The 19829-nt window shown below is 48.5% G+C and overlaps 1 protein-coding gene across 1 annotated transcript in view; it reads right to left on the reverse strand.

The window, feature by feature from the left end:
• The window catches only part of Csmd2 (CUB and Sushi multiple domains 2), a 633859-nt gene that overhangs the window by 144667 nt on the left and 469363 nt on the right, over window positions 1-19829 (reverse strand). The window contains exons 26-27 of the mRNA XM_029561678.1: window positions 19590-19781; window positions 14311-14437 (exon numbers count right to left, since the gene is read on the reverse strand). Coding sequence (XP_029417538.1) covers window positions 14311-14437; window positions 19590-19781 — 319 coding nt within the window. The remainder of the gene's footprint in view (window positions 1-14310; window positions 14438-19589; window positions 19782-19829) is intronic.

The raw sequence follows: 19829 nt of genomic DNA on the forward strand, positions 1-19829 counted from the left end.
GCCTGCAGAGGTCAGAAGAGGGCACCGGATTCCCTGGAACTGGAATTTTGGGTGATCATTGGGTGACATATGGGAGCTGGGAATCGAACCCAGGTCCTCTACAAGAACAGCCAGTGCTCTTAACCGCTGAGTCATCTCTCCAACCCCATTAATCTTTGTTTTTAAGGATGCAAAATGCTTGCTGTCAATCCTGAAAATATGAGTTTGATTCCTGGGACGTGGGTAGAGGGAGACCACCAATTCCTACAAGTTGTCCTGTCTTCCACACCACACACTGTGGTGCGTACACATGCAAAGTAAATAAATGTACTAAAAAAAATTGAAAATATATGGGGGGGGGTAGAAAGACTGTAAGAGCAGAGGAAGCAGACACCATAGGGAAACAGTGTTTGCTGGACATGATAGCATCCTTGAAAATATGAAATTACATTGGCTGTGACTGCATGCACAAGAACTGCACAAGATCAAGCCAGCCAAAATCTCAGGATGGGTGGGCGAGGGCTCACAAAGTCCCATCCTAGCAGAGGAGCTACTAGTAACTGACAGCTGCTAGGGGAGGGCGAGTCAGTTTTCTTCGGGGATGTGGTCCTTGAGATAGGTGATCCCAAACCCATACACATACAAGCACCACTAAGTATACTTGGTGAGTTTCAAAAAGCGGGACATGTGAAATTGAGAGGAAAAAGCCATGGTGGTGGGGGATCAGGGGAGGGATTGGAGGGGAGGGGACTGAATTGGTCACATTTCCTACTAAAATGGGAGAAGAACTGATATCCTTGTTAATAATATTCCCCCAGGCAGGAACACTGTGAAAAGCTTCATTTATATAGCTGGGCAAAGGGCTTTGGCTTTCTTCTTTTTGATGGCTGTCTTCTTTGCACACTTCTTGTTAAATTAATTCTTTGGAAATCTGTAAGTGTATGATTTTTAGTTTCGTTATGAATGAGATAATTTTTACTTACATAGCCTAGTCATTTGCTGGTGTGTGTGTGTGTGTGTGTGTGTGTGTGTGTGTGTGTGTTTTCTGTTCACCCACCAATCAGAACGAAAAGGATCCAAGTGAACCTCTGGGATTTCCTAGATCAACCTTTGACACACAGATTCTTCAGTACCAGGAACTGTGTGTGGCTGGGGCCCCACTCTTGACTGAAAAGGGGGTGAAAAAGCTCTCTAGGAAGCGAGCAAACACGTGACCCCTCTGCTTTGCCAGTTGCTTGTTTCCTTCTGGGCTCTCTCTCTTGCCAGTCAGTGGACTGTGAAACTAGCACCCCAGCACAAGAGTGGGTCCAGTGCACTGCTGGACCTGCTCTGGAGAGGAGAGGTCGGTATGGCCACACTTGCCATGAAGAAACGTGGGCAGCACGGAATGCATTTTTAGTTTAGATTTAATAACATAGGACAGGGAGAGGGAGACAAGATTTAAGCCGTTTGGCTTCTGTGCTTGAGCTCAAGTAGCTTTATGATGTCAGAGGAAAAGAGGCCAGACCCTGAGAGGGAAGAGCACAGAGTTCTTGGAATGCACCGGAGGGAGCTGGGATTTTTCTCTCCTGGCTAGAGACGACTCCAGAGGAGGTCTGAAGCCCCTGAGGCTGAGCCACGGGATGAGTGAGGGAATCAGTGAATGAATACTGAAGCCCCAGGAGGATCAGCCTGCAAGGAAGTTGGAAAGAAAAAGCGGAACACAGAGGCTGAGTAGACATGAAAAGCAAGCTTCTGTAACAACCACTGTGTGCAAGGCCCTTTCCCACAATCCCACTGAGCCTGCACAAGGCCCTTTCCCACAATCCCACTGAGCCTGCACAAGGCCCTTTCCCATAATCCCACTGAGCCTGGACAAGGCCCTTTCCCACAATCCCACTGAGTCTGCATAAGGCCGTTTATTTTGTAGGTAACATCAGTACCATTTTAAAAAATGAGAATATTGATGCTCAGAGAGATTTAGTAACTTCCCCAAGATGGCTAGAGACTGAACCAGAATTATCAAAGTATAATTATCTTCCAGGCCAGACTTAGGCACTTACCAGTGTTTGATGCTGTCAGTGTCCTCACCTCCCGGAGGGAGTGGCTATGGTGGAGAGCCAGGCCTGGGTTAGAGACTAACCAGCCATAATTAGTAGTGTGCATGTGGTTCACAATGAAGAGGTGAGACCACGTTCATTTTGTTTGGCCTAGTTGATCTGCTAACAACACAAAGCTAAAAGCTTCCCACCGATGAGGCTGAGAAGAGTGGTGGAGAGGGGAGGGGCCGGAGGATCAGAGAGGAATGGGAGTTCACAAAGAATACATGGACAGCTGAAAGGATAGCAGGTTAAGTTCCAAACCCAGGATGCCATTTTCCATGAGATTCTGGAGATGGTGGCACCCCGGCAACCCCAAAAATTTGTAATCGGGGATGGCAAAGACAGTAGGTAGAATGGTGGGGTGCTGAGACAGAGTTACCACTCTAGGAACAATGCCTTGGTAGGGCTTTTGGAGGAGACGACATTTAAGCAAGATGACAGACTCAGAAGGAGCCGGCCATGGTGAGCAGGCAGGGTAAAGAGGTGGAAGGCAACGTCCCCTGGAAAAAGGGCAGAATGTGCAAAGGTCCCGAATGGGAAGCAGCCCAGGGTGGCTGGATAATGGAAAGGCCGTAGAGGCTGCAGAGTGGCAGGCAGGGGCCAGGCCTGCTGGGATGCTGCCAGCTGGGGAAGAAGTTTGAATTTTATTCTACAGGCCAAGGGGAGTCGCTGAAGGGTTCTAAGCTGGTCTGGTTTGTGTTTTAGAATTGCTTTATGGAGAAAAACAGAAAGGCACAGGCAAGAGTAGATGTAGGGGGCTTAGATGGGGGCCAGCAGGGGTTCCCTCTTATGAGGGATCTTGACATAAGCCAGGAAAGACTGGATTTGCCAAGCCATACTCTTAGTGAAGAGTTTTCCCATCTTGTGGGAATCAGAGTCTATAAATACTAATTAGTGTTTCTGACCAATCGTGATCAGTCCAGGCCCCCAAACTTGGGTTCATCTGAGCAGCTTCCCTGCAGGTGAATGCTGAGCCCCTTCATCTGTTGGCTTTTGGAAGATTGCCACTGGTTTGACACCCCCATCTGCGCTGGGATTGCAGGCGGGGAGATACTGGAGTGACGAGCTACCTCTTTCTGTTGATGCCTTGCTCCTACATGCGTGTACTCGCCTCTTTGGACTGTAGATGTGCAACAAGCCACCTCCTTGTAAGAGGGACAAGGCACACGGTGCATGTGGAGGGCATGCAGAGCTCTGTCTGCCCTGGAGCTGCTGTTGCTCACTGAAAGACATACTCCAGACACAGCCATGTATGTGATCAGTGGGATACTCAAAGTGCTGTGGAATACCTGGAGGAGAGAGAGTTAAACATTTGCAGATGATTTCCTTGTGCCAATTGCTTTATGTCTACTGCCTAATAATCTCATGAAAAACTGGTAAATCAGAGCCTATTTTTGTTATTTTACAAAGGTGGAAGTTGAATTTCAAAAGGTTAATGTAGGTGGCTAGGCATGAACCAGATAGCAAGGGCCGGGTCAGAGTTGGTGTTCAAACCACATCTGCCTGGAACCAGGTCTGCAAAGGCCTTTACTCCGTCTTCTAATTCACAAGTGCAAAGGAAGCTTCAGAGAAGCTTCTTTGAAATAACGTTGGAAGAAAAGAAATACCTGAAAGAGAGAGTGTGTGAGAGACAGAAAGAGGAGGACGGTGGCCAAGAGAGAGCACAGCTTATATGATGCGTAAAAGAGGGGGAAACTCCAGTGGCCTCTCTGTCCACTCTCTCAGGGCCGGGAAGATGTCTAGGCCTTACATCTGACCCAACAAGCCACTGATCTCTATTAAGCCTTCTGGCAAGATTGTAAGGTTCCAGTGCTAGGAAGGGATGTTGAGGATGGCTTGCATCTAAAGAGCCAAGATGGCTCTGGATGCCCCTTCATGGATGTCTCCAAGCAAATGTCCACTCTGAAGGAAGCCTGAGCACTTGTGGGTGTCTCATCTGTACCCACTGTCCGTTGGAAAGACATGCAGACACAAGAAAAAGGGAGAAAGCCAAGCACAATGGCATCTTGTCCAGGAGATCTCAAGCAACTGTTGCCATGGTGTGAATGCTGTGGACCCTGTGGGAATCCACATGGTGACAGCAGACCCTTCTCTCAGAGGAAAATGGCATGTGAGCGAACATCTGCAGGAGGGAGGGACTCTGAGATCACTCAGTCCCCAGATGAGAATGCAGCTTAAACATCCTCAGTGACACTAGAAGTGACAAGTGGGAAATCAGGCCTTTCCCATGAAATGCCTCCCTCTGGGGCACCAGGGTGCAAACCTGCCATTAAGCCATGATCGGAGAGCAGACACAATAATTAAAGCATTGTGCTATCTAAAGAGCAAAAGCAGCGCAGAGAAATGAAGGCCCACAGCCGGCAGGGGTATGGAGAGTTACGTTTGAGGCTGTTGGCTCCTGGTAGCAGTTGGAATTCAGTTATTTTCAAAAGTGGGTGAACAGAACTGGGCGGGCTTCGGGTCACTGAAGAAGCGGTGTGACATTTCTGGGCTGGTGACTGATGTTCTGGACTTAAGCCATTGCCCTTGGCTTCTCTTTTGTATGCCCAGAAACCTTAGGCTAGTGGCCTTCTTTGCTTTGTTAACTTGTAAGCTGAGGGTCTGAGATTGCCTGCCATTACAGAGCCTGCTCACCGTACGTGTCAGGGACATTGGGGGAGGGACATATATATTTGTCTTTGGAAGAAATATTTCCCATTTAAAAAAAAACAAGGAAAGAAAATATAGGTTCTGTGGAATCAAAGACCTAATCGCAGAGCCTTGGTTTACCCCTTTATAAAATGTACAAATAGCATCCATTGGTGTTACTAAGAGGACCATACAGAAAGCACCTCAAACCAAGTTGGACAGTCTAAAATCCAAATCCCTGAATATCCTGAGCTCCTGTAATGCTGGCCTGCTCCAGAGGCTGCCTCTGTACCACCCTCTCTTCTGCCCCCACGACAGGGTGCTAGGCAAAGGGGAAGTACTACGTATCAGAACCAATGTGTGGTCTTGGGAGAAACAATACTTCTGTTTATTTCTTGCTTCCACCTTGCAGCTTTGCCTTCCAATTCAGTGCTGCCGTGACTTGTGTTTTGGTCACTAGGATATGGGGAAGAGAGCCTGGGCTATAGTTTGACCTTTGGGCACCTTCGCAAATTTATATGTTGAATTCCTCATCCTCAAGGGGATGGGGTGAGGAGGTGGGGTCTTCAGGAGGTGACTAGACCGGGAGGATGAGCGTGTAGGTATGGTTACAAGGGAGATTAGTGCCCTTATAAAGGCCGCCCGAGGAACTTGTTTGCCCTATCATCCCAGTAGGAAGTAGTAAGAAGGTTCTAAGGTTCTATCGGTGAAGAATGAGCCCCCAACAGACAGAAATCTGCAAGGGCCTTGCTCTTAGACTTTCCAGCCTCTGGAACTGTGTGCCACACATGCTAGTTACCTGGTTGCCTTCCTCTGTATGCTTCCTGGGGGCATTATGCCATGCTTGGCTGCTTTTCAATACTCCCAACACCCTCACACACTCCTTTGCAGCCTTAGGCTCTCTAGCAAGTCTCCTGTTTGAATGCTGTTATTTCTCACTCGGCAAACCCTGCTACTGTGGATTTTAATTGTGATTTGTGTCATTATTTTTCTTCCTCATTTGTTCCCACCACGCCTTTTTCTCAGGAGCTGCCTTCCCCTGCCTACTCATCTGTCTTCTATTTACCATCCCTGTGTTTTAGGATTAAATGACAGTATTATGTATGCAGCTCATTAGAATACAATCAATCTATTCTGTCTTTATTATTTATTTTTTGACAGGACTTTGTATATGTTAGGTGTCCTAGTTAGCTTTCATTGTCAACTTGACACAACCTAGAGTCATTTGAGAGAAGAGTCTCAACTGAGGGGCTGCCTAGATCAGCCTGGCCTGTGGATATGTCTGTGGGATATCGTTTTCATTATTAATCTATGCAGGAAGGCCCAGCCCACTGTGGGTGGCACCATCCCTAGGCAGGCAGTCCTGGGCTGTACAAGAAAGCTAACTCTGGAGAGTGAGCCAGCAAGCAGTGTTCCTCCGTGTTCCTGCCTCTACGTTCCTGCGTCGACTTCCCTCAATGCTGGATTGTGACCTGGAAGCATAAGCCAAATAAACTTCCTCCCAGGGAGTGCTTGGTCAGAGTGTTTTATCACAGCAACAGAAGGAAACCAGAACACTAGGCAAGTGTTTTACAATACTGAGCTATAACCCTGGCTTTAGTCCCTTACATTTCTTCCTGTCTCCTACAGTATTAATAAAACATTTCTAGAAAAAAAAGATTCTCTGATTCTTTAGGGAAACTATTCTTTCTCTCAAGAGGGCTGTGCTTTATGAAACACTCCATATATTTATCTTGCATATGCATTATTATTTTTAACCTGTCTTTTGGAAGGGAGAGATCCTACGGGTCCAGTGTGCCAGCCAAGAAGGCAGGTGCATTTCTTTGGCTCCCCTGCTCATTTTCTTCCAAAGAGATGTCGGAATCTATGCCTAGGATCAAAAACTGGCAGTCAGAGGGATGTATTCTGGCCAATTCAACTACCCAGTGCAGCTTGGCAGGATTATCATACTTGGATAATTTGAAGTAGTTTGTGTTTCTTTCTCTAGAGGCGACCCATGAAAAACTAAATCACTAAAGTGCACTCCTGTTCTTAAAGCCACATTTATACCTACCAGGCTGTCCACCTCCACTCCTTCCAAACAACTTTCCAGCTCTTTTTGGCCATTTCCTGACTTGCTGAAAACCTCAAGGCTGACAAAGGGATGCCCGCTGCGTGTGCTTATCTGTGGTTCCTTCAGGAGGTGGGTCCTGCAGTGCAGCCACAGGGACCTTCTCTGTTTAAAGTTTAACTCGCCGTTGCTGCTCCAAAAAAGAAACCTTCTGGAAACTGTTGAACCTGTGGCTAGGATTCCTGGCCAGAGCTGTGAGTACAAGCTTTGCTTCTGGTGCCTTCTGCCTCCTCCGGGCCAGCTGCCCACTTGCTGGCTGACCGCAGTGGGCACGGCTGTACTGTGACAGATCTGAGCATGTAGCAGGAGCTCAGGGCTCTAGGCACAGCTGGGTGGTTTGTTTAGTCTGGCATCCTCCCAGGAAGACAAGCTCTACTGGGCAGGGGAGCTGGTTCCTCAGAACCCAGCTCTTCTTCTCCACAGCTCTGCTGCTTGGTGGCCTACTGCTAAGCCTGAAACTTCCATTTTAGCCTTGCTTTCATCATGGGGAAGAATTCCTACAGTTACAAACCAACTCTCCCTCCATCTGGGAACATAAACTTGACTCGATTGGCTTTAACATATATAATAGAATGCATGAGATCTGGTGGGTGAGGCTGTGGGGGGTGGGGTTCAGATAGGGGAGAGTGTCTAAACATGATTAAGATGTATGAAATGCACAAAAATTCAATTAAGATATACACTGAAAAAACCCAACAACTACTGGTCAAATATGAGGTTCTGACTATGTGGACATTAGGAATAGGATCAGTGTCCAGGAGCAAGAAGTTGGCCCCCTCTGCTGGTCCCAGACCCCTGCAGGAAGGGCACACCTGCAACAGACCATCTTCTCTGTCTTCCTGCTTGTCTCCTCTGGATATATCTATAACTACTGGTCCCAACTGAACTTGTATACAAGAAACTCTGTATACCAGGATTGCCAAATAGTTATACTAAGGCCCTCACTGGTTTCCTAGCTAATTTCTCTCCTGCATTGCTCCCACTTATCTTCCTGAAACAGAGATGTCACTGTGCCATCTCAGATCATGGGGCCTTCCAGGCACAGCTGTGAACATCCTTGCCACCCTCTATTTTGTAAGCCTGGGAGGCTCTTCCCATCAACCTGTATGCTGAACTCCTACTGGTGTGTGTGTGTGTGTGTGTGTGTGTGTGTGTGATATAAGTACATGTTTGTATGGGTGTGTGGATGCAAGTGCATGTGTGCATATGGGTGTGGTTTCATAGACACATGCATGTGGATGCCAGAGGTTGATATTGGGTATCTCCCTCATTTGCTCTCCGCCTTATTTTCTGAGACCTGGTCTCTCACTGAACCTGAAACTCGCTGATTCCACTAGAGTTGGCTGCTACACTGGCCAGTCTGGGATTCACCTGTCTCTGTCCCCCGGCAGTGGAATGACCAACCTCCACAGTTGTGCTTGGCTTTTACGAGGGTTCTGGGGGTCCAAACTCAGGTCCTCATGCTTGTACAGCAGGCATTTCACGCACTGAGCATCACCTCAGCCCCATTCCTAGACTCCTTTGGAGTGTGGCTAGAGAGTATCAATGTGTCTCTAACTCCCTGCCCCCCAAGTGTCACCTAGTGTCGTGCCCTGTCCTCATGGATGCGTCTCTGTCATGTTTTGCACATTCTATAGAGGACATATTTATCACATTACATTCGAATCCACAGGAGCCACCGTAATTGGATGATCTGTATTCTGTTTCCCAGCCTTTCATCCGTCTCTACTGTAGAGACTGGAAAAGCAAAGCAACATTGATTTTTGCTTTTCCTCAGCCAGATGTGGCAAGTTCTGACTAATGACCTGTAGGTAGATGTCTCTAAGGGTGGCGGGTCTTCCTGGGTAAATACACAAACCCTCACTAGCAGAGACTTCTCGGCATTTTCCTCTAGACAGGAACGTGGACTACAGAGCTACAGCAGCCGACTAGATAATCTTGAGGATGAGAGTCTCAGCACAATACAGCAACAGGAAAGGTCAAAGTGCCCTGAACAGCTGTGCCAGGTCTGGACAGGACCTTTAGATTCTTGTATGGTAGAAAAATGACCCCCCAACCCCACCCAATCTGTGAAGCAAGCCTTAGTCAGTATTTTCTGTTTCCATTCCTAACGGATATAATTTCTCTCTGAGACCTTGAAGGGAAAAGACTGTTTCTTATTTATATTTATACCCCAGTGCTTGGCAGAATGCCTGGCACTGGGGAAAATGCTCCAAATTTCTGAGTTGAACTGAATGTTGTTACTGTCTTCAAAATGTTCCAACAGCTCCTGTTACACTGAGAATCTATTCCGCGTCCTCCTGGCCCTTAGGGTCCTGCTAAGATCCCTCATCCCCCTCTACCATCCACAACCTATATAGTTCCAGCATGGTGAGTTCCGTTCCTGAACTGAGCTGTATTTTCCCTCTGCTCCTGCCTTCACTGTCCTCCCTGAGTTGGGAAGATCTCCTCCTCTCCCCCAGGTAGGACTTTTCTGTTACTGCACTTTCTGAGGTCTGCACTTGTAGTACCTTACTGACTGTTTGACTGTGACCCCAGAAGCAAGGGGTCTGCTCTTTGCAGTGTCCACTGCACAGCATGGTGCAGACCCTGGCATGGGGGTGGGGCTCTTCTTCAATATCTACTGTGTTAAATGTAGCTAGGCCAGAGTCAGAGGGCAGGTGGAAAGAGGAAGGACTTGAGAGTCAGGTGGGTTCCAAATGCTTATCACTGGGCAGCTCTCTGGGCCTCCAGGTGCTCCTCTATACGTTGGGGCCAACAGTCGTTGGTCCAGAGCCTGGTGCTGTAGATGTTGGATAAGCAGTAGGAATGGGGGCAGGGCCAAGAGCCTGTCTTTGCCATCCTTTCTTCTCCAATGTTCTGAGTTGTTCCATGGATCTTAAGAAGGAAAACTCTGGCCCCACACTGTAGATGGAGAAGAGGCTCCATATGGGATGAATCTCATATTCCATGTATTGTCACCAAGCGGGACTTCATGGAGGGAGCACCTTGCTGTGAGCTGCCAGGCCCTGGTAGAGCTTTTCGGCTTGGCCACCCTATTCTTTGTTCCCAGAAAGCCCCTGACAAAGGCTGCAGAGGGCACGGTATCGAAGGGAAAAGTCAGTTTGCCAAGTCCACTCTTGCTAAACACACCAGGAAGTCCCCACTCTCCAGCTTGACCCAGACCCAGGGGGAGGGAGTATTGACTAGGTCCCTGCAGGCTACACTGCCCCTCTTGGAGTCTACTAGAAGAGATTACCCTTGCTTTACTTTTGGGGGTTGAACCTCACTACAGGTCCTCTGGATACCCTGGATACCTCATCAGAGTGGGCTCAAGTGGCTCAGGAAAGGCCCCTGGGAGCCTTCTGTCTGTGCCCCCAGGAGTGGTCTCACAGGCTGGCCTGTCAGCCATTATACATTTCCTGACATCTGGCATACTTGCTCCTACCTACAGCACAGCATCTACCACCTGTGACCCCGAGGAGGTGACCTACAACCCACTGTGCTTAGGGGATTCCATGTGGGATGGAAAACTCTCCAGCCTGCTTCTGGGGCAGTCTCTGCTCTAAGAGGTTATATATACATTAACCCACTTAACCCTCCTAGGTAGATATCATCCCTAATCGCCATTTCACAAGAGGACTGAGACTCAGAGTGCTGAAAAAGCATCCCAAGCTGAGTAGCTTATATGTAGGCATTCAGCTTCTACCCAGGATGTGAAGCACAGAGATGTCAAGAATCCAGCTGGATCATCAGGACCAGTGGTCCACCTGCAACATTCGGTCGATGCCAGGAAAACAAGTGATATCATAAAAGAAAATACAAGTACTGTCTTCAGAGGGACACAGGGTGATGGCAAGTTGATAAAAAACAAATGCAAGCTGTCAAGAGCAGTTGGAAAACAAAAGGCGTGAAGTAAAAACAAAAACAGGAACAAAAACAAGGTTTCCAAACCTAAGCAAGAGGGCAGGGGGCGGGGGGATCATTACTTTTGGAAGGAGAATCCTGGAAATCACAAGATCAGTGGCAGAATGAACACAGGATAGGAACTCTTAATCACTAGAAGAAAAACAAAGCCAATTAGATCAGATCAAGCAAGGACAGGAGAGTCAGGAATCAAAGAGTGTGATGAGGATGCATTGTCTTTTGTTGAAGCAAAGCAGGCTGTGTAGATGTGAGGGAAGTACAGCGTCTGGAGTCTTCTGCAGGAAGTTTAATAAAACAAAATTTCAAAAAGCAAAAAAGACACAGACGTAGTAGAAATACAAACATCGAGAGGGCAGTGTGATGGCTCAGTTAGCGAAGTGTTTGCTGTATAAGCACGAGGGCCTGAGTTCAGATCCCCAGGACTCACCTAAAAAGCCTAGCACAGCAGCACTGTGGGAGTGCTGGGGAGGCAGGGACAGGAAGGTTCCTGGGGCTTGCTCGCCAGTCAGTCTAGATGAACTGGTGAGCTCCTGGTTTAGTGAGAGACCCTGCCACAGAGAGTAAGGCAGAGGGCAATTGAGGAAGACACTCAGTATTGACAGCTGGCCTCCACGGTGACGTGCACAACTACACACACACACACACACACACACACACACACACACACCAGATAATGAAAATTATATAAACAGTAGTTTCAACAAGTTCTTACATAATTCTGGCTCCAAGAGTTGAGAGTTGAAATGATGAAGCATTTAGAAATGAGCCCAGGTGGACACTCTGTGCAAAAGAGAAACTCCCCAAGTAAAAGATCCAAAGAACTGGAAGCGACAAATTGGTAAAGACAAAGAGATGGGCATAGGCAGTGATGCTGCGTGGGAAGCTGGCCTTCCCAGGGATCAAGGGTAATGTGGAACGCTAACAGTATCTGGAGGGAAATTTGAGGTCATGTGTCAACATCTGCCTTCAAAGAACATATCTTAAGGAAATAATTGGATATGTGTTCAAAGATACATATACAAAGATGTTCATTGGAGTGAAAATCCCATACTATTTGCTTTATCCACAGGGGCGTGGTTCCATCAATCACGGCTCAGCACACAATGGCTTTCTCTATAGCCCACAGCCTGGAGGAGGCAGATCCTAGATATTGATGGAAGAGAACACCTGGTTAAGTAAATCAAAAAGGAAGTTGCTTACCAGGCAATGAGATGGTCTTGTTTAAGAAACTGCTTACTGGATTTGCTCTGTATATATTGGTACCCAACATGCTTAAGAGAGTAAGAGGGGGCAAAGACATCAAAGGTTGTCTTCCTTGGGGTGTGCAGAGGAATAAGACTACTGGGTGAGACCTGGGGGCTTTGGGTCTATACTTGGTGACCTTTGTTACTGTGGCATTTGAATTTTTTAAATGACTTTATTTATTGGTGTTTGTGCATGAGTACCATGGCACGCCTGTAGGGGTCAGAGGACAACCTGTGGCTCTCTTCTACCATGCAGGCTCCAGAGATTGAAATCAGGTTGTCAGACATGGCAGAAGGTACCTTTTACCTGCTGAGCCCTCTAGCCGACACCCTAATTTTTAAAATAGAGAACGTCTATGAAAATATTCATAGTAGAAAGAAATAGCTAAATAAGGACTCAACACCAAGGCGGGGCGTCCCTTCATGTCTGTGTAATTATTGGTTTCTTTGATTTTGCTGCTGGTTATTCAAGGGGAGAGTGGAGGGGCGAGATGGTAAAGGAGAGAGGCAGGAGCAGAGGGAGGAAGGAGGGAGGGAGAAGTGACCAGGAGGGAGAAGAGGAGGAAGAGAAGGAAATGCAGGGAGAGGGAGAGGAAGGAAGTGAGGTGAGAGGAAGGTGGGAAAGGCTAGTTGGAGCTGCAGCGCTCCTATTCTCATTAGTGCCATGTGCACATGCGCACTGCAAATGCAACCTTCCCATCCCAGACATGTGCGCATGTGCGGCACCTGGCTGTAAGCTTACACACAGGAGCTCACCAGCAGCTTAGCTTTCTCAAACTGTCACTGCGATAAGCAGCCAAGGCCATGGTGGCTCCGAAAGATGGGAGGAGATGCTCAGCTTTCACTCTGACGTGGGGGGACCTCAGCAGAAGGCAGTTGGTTCAGGTGTGTGAAAAGGTCACTCCAGCAGCAGTATCCCCTTACAAAAGTCCAAAGTTCCCATGCACGCCACTGACCTCACTGTGCACAGGGTGTGGCTCAAAAACTTGGACAGGGTAAACGATACATTAATTCTAACTGAATGGTGTGCACTGGGAGCATGTTTATGTCTCTTTCAATGACACATCCACTCCACCACTTCTCTCCTGAAAACTCAAGAGTTGGAAACTTCTTTCCTCGGCTTCCTCATTATCCCAACTCCTTGATGGTTTCTTCCCACGAGCTCTCTGTACTACCGACCCATAATCTTGGTGGACCATTGCTGCTCAAGAACTTTCCATGGCTCCCTTACCAAGTGGCATTTAAGGTTCCCCTTAACCAGGCCTCTCTGATCCCTTCTACTCCTTATCCACATGCATGACCTACTCCAGCCAGACCGCTTCTGTCCCAACCTCCTTTCACACCTCTGAGCACACTGCCACCCCAACCTGCTTTTTGCCTCCTACTCCTTCCTTCCCACAATCAAAGCCCAGCCTGGCCTGCGGTGTGATAGATTATGAAGATCAGGAAAGATCTGGGGTGGTCTCCAGCTTTCTGGTCATTTTCTGATCACTGAGCTGTTTCTTGAACTTTTAGCTTTCTCATGTACAGAATGGAACCATGTATGTACCAGAGCTCCTCCTCCTCCTCCTCCTCCTCCTCCTCCTCGTCATCATCACCATCATCATCATCAGGGCTGGTGGGAAGAATTCTTGAGAAAGGTCTTGTACCTGTCAGATAGTAGATGGTTCTTTCTTTTCAGACTCCCTGGAACTTTGAGGAAGTCCTTAGTTGGGTGCTTACTTGGGAAGGGAGCTGTATTTGGAGGGGGAATGTACTAAGTCCCAGACACTGCTGGCTTTGGTTTCTTAATTCTCCACAGTCCTAAATTCAGGCACCTTTGGTCCTCATTTTACAGACAAGGAAGTGGAGCAGGAAAGGGATGTGACCTGCCTGGGCCATATAGCTCTAAGCAGACCTGGACTGGCTTAGAGGAATGACACAGCACAGTGTTTAACTTTCACTGTGACTCAGGTGCCACACTGAGCCCTGCACACCCAGTATGTCACTCACCTGAGACTCTGGCTGCACAGAGGGAGGCAGAGACTCATAGGGATTAAGTCCCACCAGCAGTCAACAGAGAGGCTGGGATCCAGACCTGGCCTGTGTGGCTTTAAGCCTGTGTTCTCCATGCTCTGTGAACTGTGCAGTGAGTTGTCTGGCCTCGGATGCAGCCCCCTTGTGGCTGAGACTGAGTCCTGCATGCCTGGGTTTTGCACAGGGCCCAGCCTAAGCCTGGGGTCATGGAGGGCACTGTGGATCCCACAGGCCTCCAGCAGTGATGGAAGGGTCAAGGCATTAGCTGTAGGTCTGGTGATGATGCTGTTGACAGTTTCTCTTGACAACAAGTGACAAGTGTTACTTCACCGTCTCTGACACTTACCCAATGGTGCAGCCGGCATCTGCCTCGATGGTCCAGATGCAGTTGAGATTGTGTTCATAGGGAGCCGGGTACCCAGGCGACAGCACCTGCCCTGACACCTCTCCTCTCACTGTCCCTCCGCACTCGGCTGAAAGAAATTGCAAAAGAATGAGTTTCATGATGGCCCTGAGTGGCCCGAGCAGCCAACAGTCACAGAATGCCTCCTCTGTGCCTGGCCCATTCCAGGTGAGCACAGCATGCAAAAAGCTCCCTAGATGGGACTAGCACTCAGAACCTGAAACAAATTCTTACTTCTCAACAACAGAAGACACATAATGCAAACAGAAAATAGACAAAGGATTTGAGCAGACATGTGGCCACAGAAGATCTATGAAGGGCTGATGTAAATGGGAAAAGATGCTTAATACCATTTGCCATTAGGGAAGGGCCAACCAAAATCACAATGAGATCCCATACCCTTAGCCTGGCTACGACAGAAAGGCAAGTTTAGATAATAAAACAGCAAGTGTGGGTGAGGATGTGGAGAAACGAAAAACGTACAGTGATGCGCCACTTTGGAAAACACTTTGGTAGTTTCTCAAAATGCTAACCAGAAGTCGTCATATGATCTCAAGAAAAATGAAAGCACATGGTCATATAAGAACTTGAATGGAAATGTTCTTAGCAGCATTGTTCATGTAGTCAACAGGAAATAACCCAAATGTCCATTAACTGAAGAAAGGAGATACAAAATGTGGTACATCTACTCAACAGAGTATTAGAGTGTTAGTCAGTCGTAAAAAGGAATATAGTTTGCATACCTGCTACGATGTAGATTTTGAAACCATTACACTAAATGAAAGAAACCAGGCACACAAGGATATATATGATTCCAATTCTACAAAATATGGAGATTAAGCAAGATGGAAAGCACACTAGTATTTACGAAGGCCTGGAGGATCAAGCAGTGAGGAGTGACTGCCAATGGGTTATAAAGTTTCTTCTTTAAGGGGAAAACTGTTCAACAATTATATAGTGGTTATGGTTACATGACAACCGAATTGTGTACTTTAGACAGGTGAATAAATCTGTAAAGAAAACTGTCCACCAGGATAGAACTAGCTGCCTAGTCTGTGACCAAATTCGTCAGTGCTTCCATGGCAGGACAGAAAGGAGTGTGCACCTGACCATGGTGGCAACCTGTGCTAGCTGCCAGGAGCACGGGGGTAGGTCAGGAGAGGAAACACCTCTGCATGTGCTGCCTGCCCCAGCACACACACGTTCCTAACAAGTCTTGGTGCCCAGGAGGAAGAGGCCAGCTGGTATAGGACAGGGAGATCACAGGTGGGGATTCAATTGTACCTCAAAGAAAGAGCCCCGGTTGAGCGAGGTGGATGGTAGTGGGGGCAGCTGGGAAGGGCAGGAAGAAGAGGCTTTGCAGTTAGAGAGAGGAGGGGCACAGCAGCATAGGCTGGGGACAGTGCTGGGGATGGGCAGTGGCAGGGGACAAGGTTAGAAAGCTAGTTAAGCATCGGATGCTGCGGGACATCCGTCATGTACCAGGTTGCTGTGTGTTCTCTCTGCTGCAGAGAGAAAGAGCAGTGTTTACACTGCCTGTGAGAGAGTGGAGTCTTTTCACAAAGAGGAGGGAGGGGATTGTGGTAGCAGCTCAGAGGGGCATAAAGGGTAGAGCCTCAAGGCTGGGAGGCCAGGGGAGTGAGCCACACTCCCTTGCAGAGTATGTCACACCTAACTTCAAGCTGGTGGTTCCCCTGGCCTCGGCCTCTGAGACACTTTTCACATGTCTATTTTGTCTCCATTGCTAGTCGTGGCTTGGGCCCTCTCCCTCTCCCAGCTGGCACAGTTGTCCAGCAGGGTCAATCACAGGGACCTTCAAAGATGCAAATAACACATGTGTCTGTAGTGAAGTCCAAACCCTCTGGTGGGGCTTCCTTTGGCCTTGGCCTCTACCAAGGCATCCAGGTTCAGCCATGTCTGGGGAATTAATGCCACAAGCCTAGACAGCCTCTGCTTGGACTGACAATATGTTAACTGCTCTCTCTAGGACACTTTATGTTAATATCCCCCGCTCTCACCCAGGTAAAGCTGATGCTATATTCCATTGTGTCACCAACACAATGTGAATGGAGCAGGTCTATTAAAATATTGTCCATGTCCCGCATCAGACTGTAAGCTCTTTGGCTGCATGGGCTTTGCCTTAGACTGCACATCAAATGCATGAAATGCATGGTAGAGTGTTTGCCACACCACAGAAGTTTGATAAGTGTTTACTGAATGAATGGGTGCACAGTCCAGTGAGTAGAAGCCTGTTCTTTCCCAGGAAGAGGTCTGAAAGTACAGGAACCAAGGGGTGTGAGAAAATGAAGAGGTTTAAGGCTATAGTGTTGTCTGTTTAGAAAAGGGAGTGATGGGTTAATAAAGATGCTAGACGCTACAGGAAAAGATGGGGTCGAGGTACATGCGAAGCCTGACCGTCACCTGTTACTATGACCGACCCATCAAGCATCACTGACACTCTGAGGCTTCACGTGGGACCACCAAGGCAGGGCTGAGAGAGGGACCCACTTCCAGTAAGAGTGCTCAGGGGACCAGACTCTCTGTTCTAGCCTCCCATCGGGCCCGCCCTCCATGTTATTGTTGCAGCAAAGGGTGCCTAGTTGAAAGGCAATGGGGTAAATGGGCCCATAGCAGGGAGTGAGAGGATGAGTGACAGCTGGGAGGAGGGAGCTGTGATGGTGGAAGAGCATCACCATGACCACAGCCAGATGGAGCAGCACATCCTGCTTCCGGAGCATGGGTATTTGAAGGCAACAGCCCTAGGAGCCGTTCCACAGGGACCCAAGCTCTTCTTCCTCCCCCAAGGGAGCATGCTATTTAAGGACAGGCGGGTGGGTAGCAAGGGCTGAGTGGTGGTCCAGCCTGCAGCAGATTCACAAGCAGTGACCCCTTGAGATTCCACTCTTCCTGGGCCTGCCTCCTTCCCATCCTGGAGTCTCAGCTGCTGGGTTTGGGCTGCAGAGCCTCCTTATCAATGAAGGAAACATTTGGGTGCTTAAAGCTACAGCAGCCACTTCAATAGCCCCTGCTGAACTCTACCCTTTACACGACATGTGTAAACATATGCATGCAAGCACGCACAGCCTCACTTCCCTAAACACAATGGGGCCTAAGGGAGTCTCACTGGAGAAGGCTGCCAAGGCTCAAAGCTATAGTTTGCCTAGCCCTGCTTGAGGGTCCTCGAAGTCCAATGCAGCTGGCATGCTGGAGAGTCAAGGGATCTGAAAGAGAAGGGACACCTTTCTGCAACGAGCCACAGGCTCTCTTTTCCAGTTTGCTTGGTATGACTTGCTGGCCTTGTGGCACTACGCAGCTGGCTGTTTATATATGTGTCTCCTTGGCTCACCCAGGAGCTCTCTTCTCTGAATTCCAAATACCTAGTGTAGAGCCTTGTTCATGAAAGAAAGGGGTAAAATGAGGAATGGCTAGGGGTGGTGGTGTGTGCTTGTAATCTCAGTGCTGGGGAGGCAGATGCAGGAAGATCCCCGGGGATCACTGGCCAGACAGCTGAGTGGTATCAGTGAGCCCCAGGTCTCAGTGAGAGACCCTGTTTCAAGAAACAAGGTGGACAGATCTTAAGTAAAAATACCTGAGGTTGAACTCTGGTTTCAACATGCATGTACAAATACATGCACATCTAGCTATGCACACGTGTGCATCCTCACACATCAACACACACAGAGACAGACACAGACACAGACACACAAAGGCACACATGCACACACAGAGGGGACTAAAAGGAGAAAGGGAAGAGACACACCCATAGAATGATTCAACCTTAAGGAAAAGTAAGAGAGAAGACAATGAAAGTGATCTGTGGGCCACCACTCTGGTCTATCTGCTTTCTGGCTTAAAATTCTTGCTCTTGGGTCTTAGGTCTGGCGAGATGGCTTGGCAGTTAACAGTACTTGATCTTCTAGAGGATCTGAGTTCAGTTCCCAGAACCCACATCAGGCAGTTCACAACAGTCTGTAACTCCAGCTTCAAGGGACCTGACCTCTTCTGGTCTCCTCAGGTACCCCCCACACAGCATACACTCATATAGTGGGACACACATGCACATAAATAAAAATAAATCATTAGAAAAAACCCTCTTCTTCTTGACTCTCTGTTATACAATCTGAAGATCTGATTACAATGTGATGTGATGGACCAACCATGGCCATTAAAGCATCCTGCTGTGCTGTTCACCGTTGGCCCTGTATGTGCTCCAATGTCCACTTCCCCACCCCGTCCCTCCTGATGGTGAGGCATTATGCATCCTTCTAAGTCTTGATGAAGTGTCACATGCTATGCAGAACCTTCTGACATCTTCCCAGCACCCCGCAGAAGACTCTGGATGCTGCTCATCTTATTCACAATGACCTATTTATGTGTCTCTCCTTGTCTGAGTAAGGATCCCCCATGGGCATGGCCAGACTTCCTTTCTATATTTCTCTGCCTCCACGTACCCAGACTTATGCCCGCTCATTTCTAGCACATGGGGCTTGGTAGGCATTCATGTGTTCGCCCACTGGCCTTTTCAGGCTTGTGACACCCACTGGTGCTGCACAAGGACACTGTGGTGGTAAGGAAAGGGTGGAGGACAGGAAAGGTCTGGTTTGGGGGAAACAGGACAAGCAGGGCCATGGAATTCTGATCATCAGGGAAGAGAAGAGGGCACACAAACAGAATGCAAGAGTTCTGCCTCACACAGCATGTCTGGGATGCAAGCAGGAGGCCTCCAGAGGACATCTGCTGGAAGATTCAAGTTCATTCTCACGCTCTTCTTCAAGTGTGAGTACAAGTCCAGTATGTGGTCTTACTCTTTCTCCTGGCATCCCACCAGAAAAGGGAGCATGGACCCATTTTACCTTCAGGGAAACCGAAACCCAGAATGAACTGGAGACTCGTTTGAGTCTTGGTGTCTACAGGAAGACCTGGGACCCAGGTAAAAGTGCCACCTCTCTACGTACATGCACATCCAAGGCTGTGACTTAGCTCTGGTCCCACTTGCTAAGTGTGACAATGGCAAACTACTGTGTGGACTGCTTTGCTGCAGGGTGTAATCAGATGTGAATGTGAGGAGATGGGGAGGGCAGGCATCGAGCCATGCCGCTCACTAATTGGCAGATCTGATCCTAATTGATGACCCCAGACCCTGGATACCCTTTTTGAGACCAGGGCTAGATCTCAGCTTCAGGAGGACGGAGGAGTAACCCTGACTATCTAGAGCGACCTACCGACACAGGTGGGCAGTGGCCGGTCCCAGGTCCTACGCTCGCCGCTCAGACACAGCAGCTCCTCACTGCCCCGCAGGCTGTAGCCAGGGTCGCAGTTGAAGGTCACAGAACTCCCTGCAAAATGACCCCCATCGTGAACCTTGTAGCCAAACTGTGGGGTCCCTGGGTCCTCACATCGGATGAGCTCAAAACCTGGGAGAGAGAGAGAGAGAGAGAGAGAGAGAGAGAGAGAGAGAGAGA

The sequence above is a fragment of the Nannospalax galili genome, unplaced genomic scaffold (assembly GCF_000622305.1).
Source record: "Nannospalax galili isolate Female #2095 unplaced genomic scaffold, S.galili_v1.0 scaffold473, whole genome shotgun sequence".
Classification (NCBI taxonomy): Eukaryota; Metazoa; Chordata; class Mammalia; order Rodentia; family Spalacidae; genus Nannospalax; species Nannospalax galili.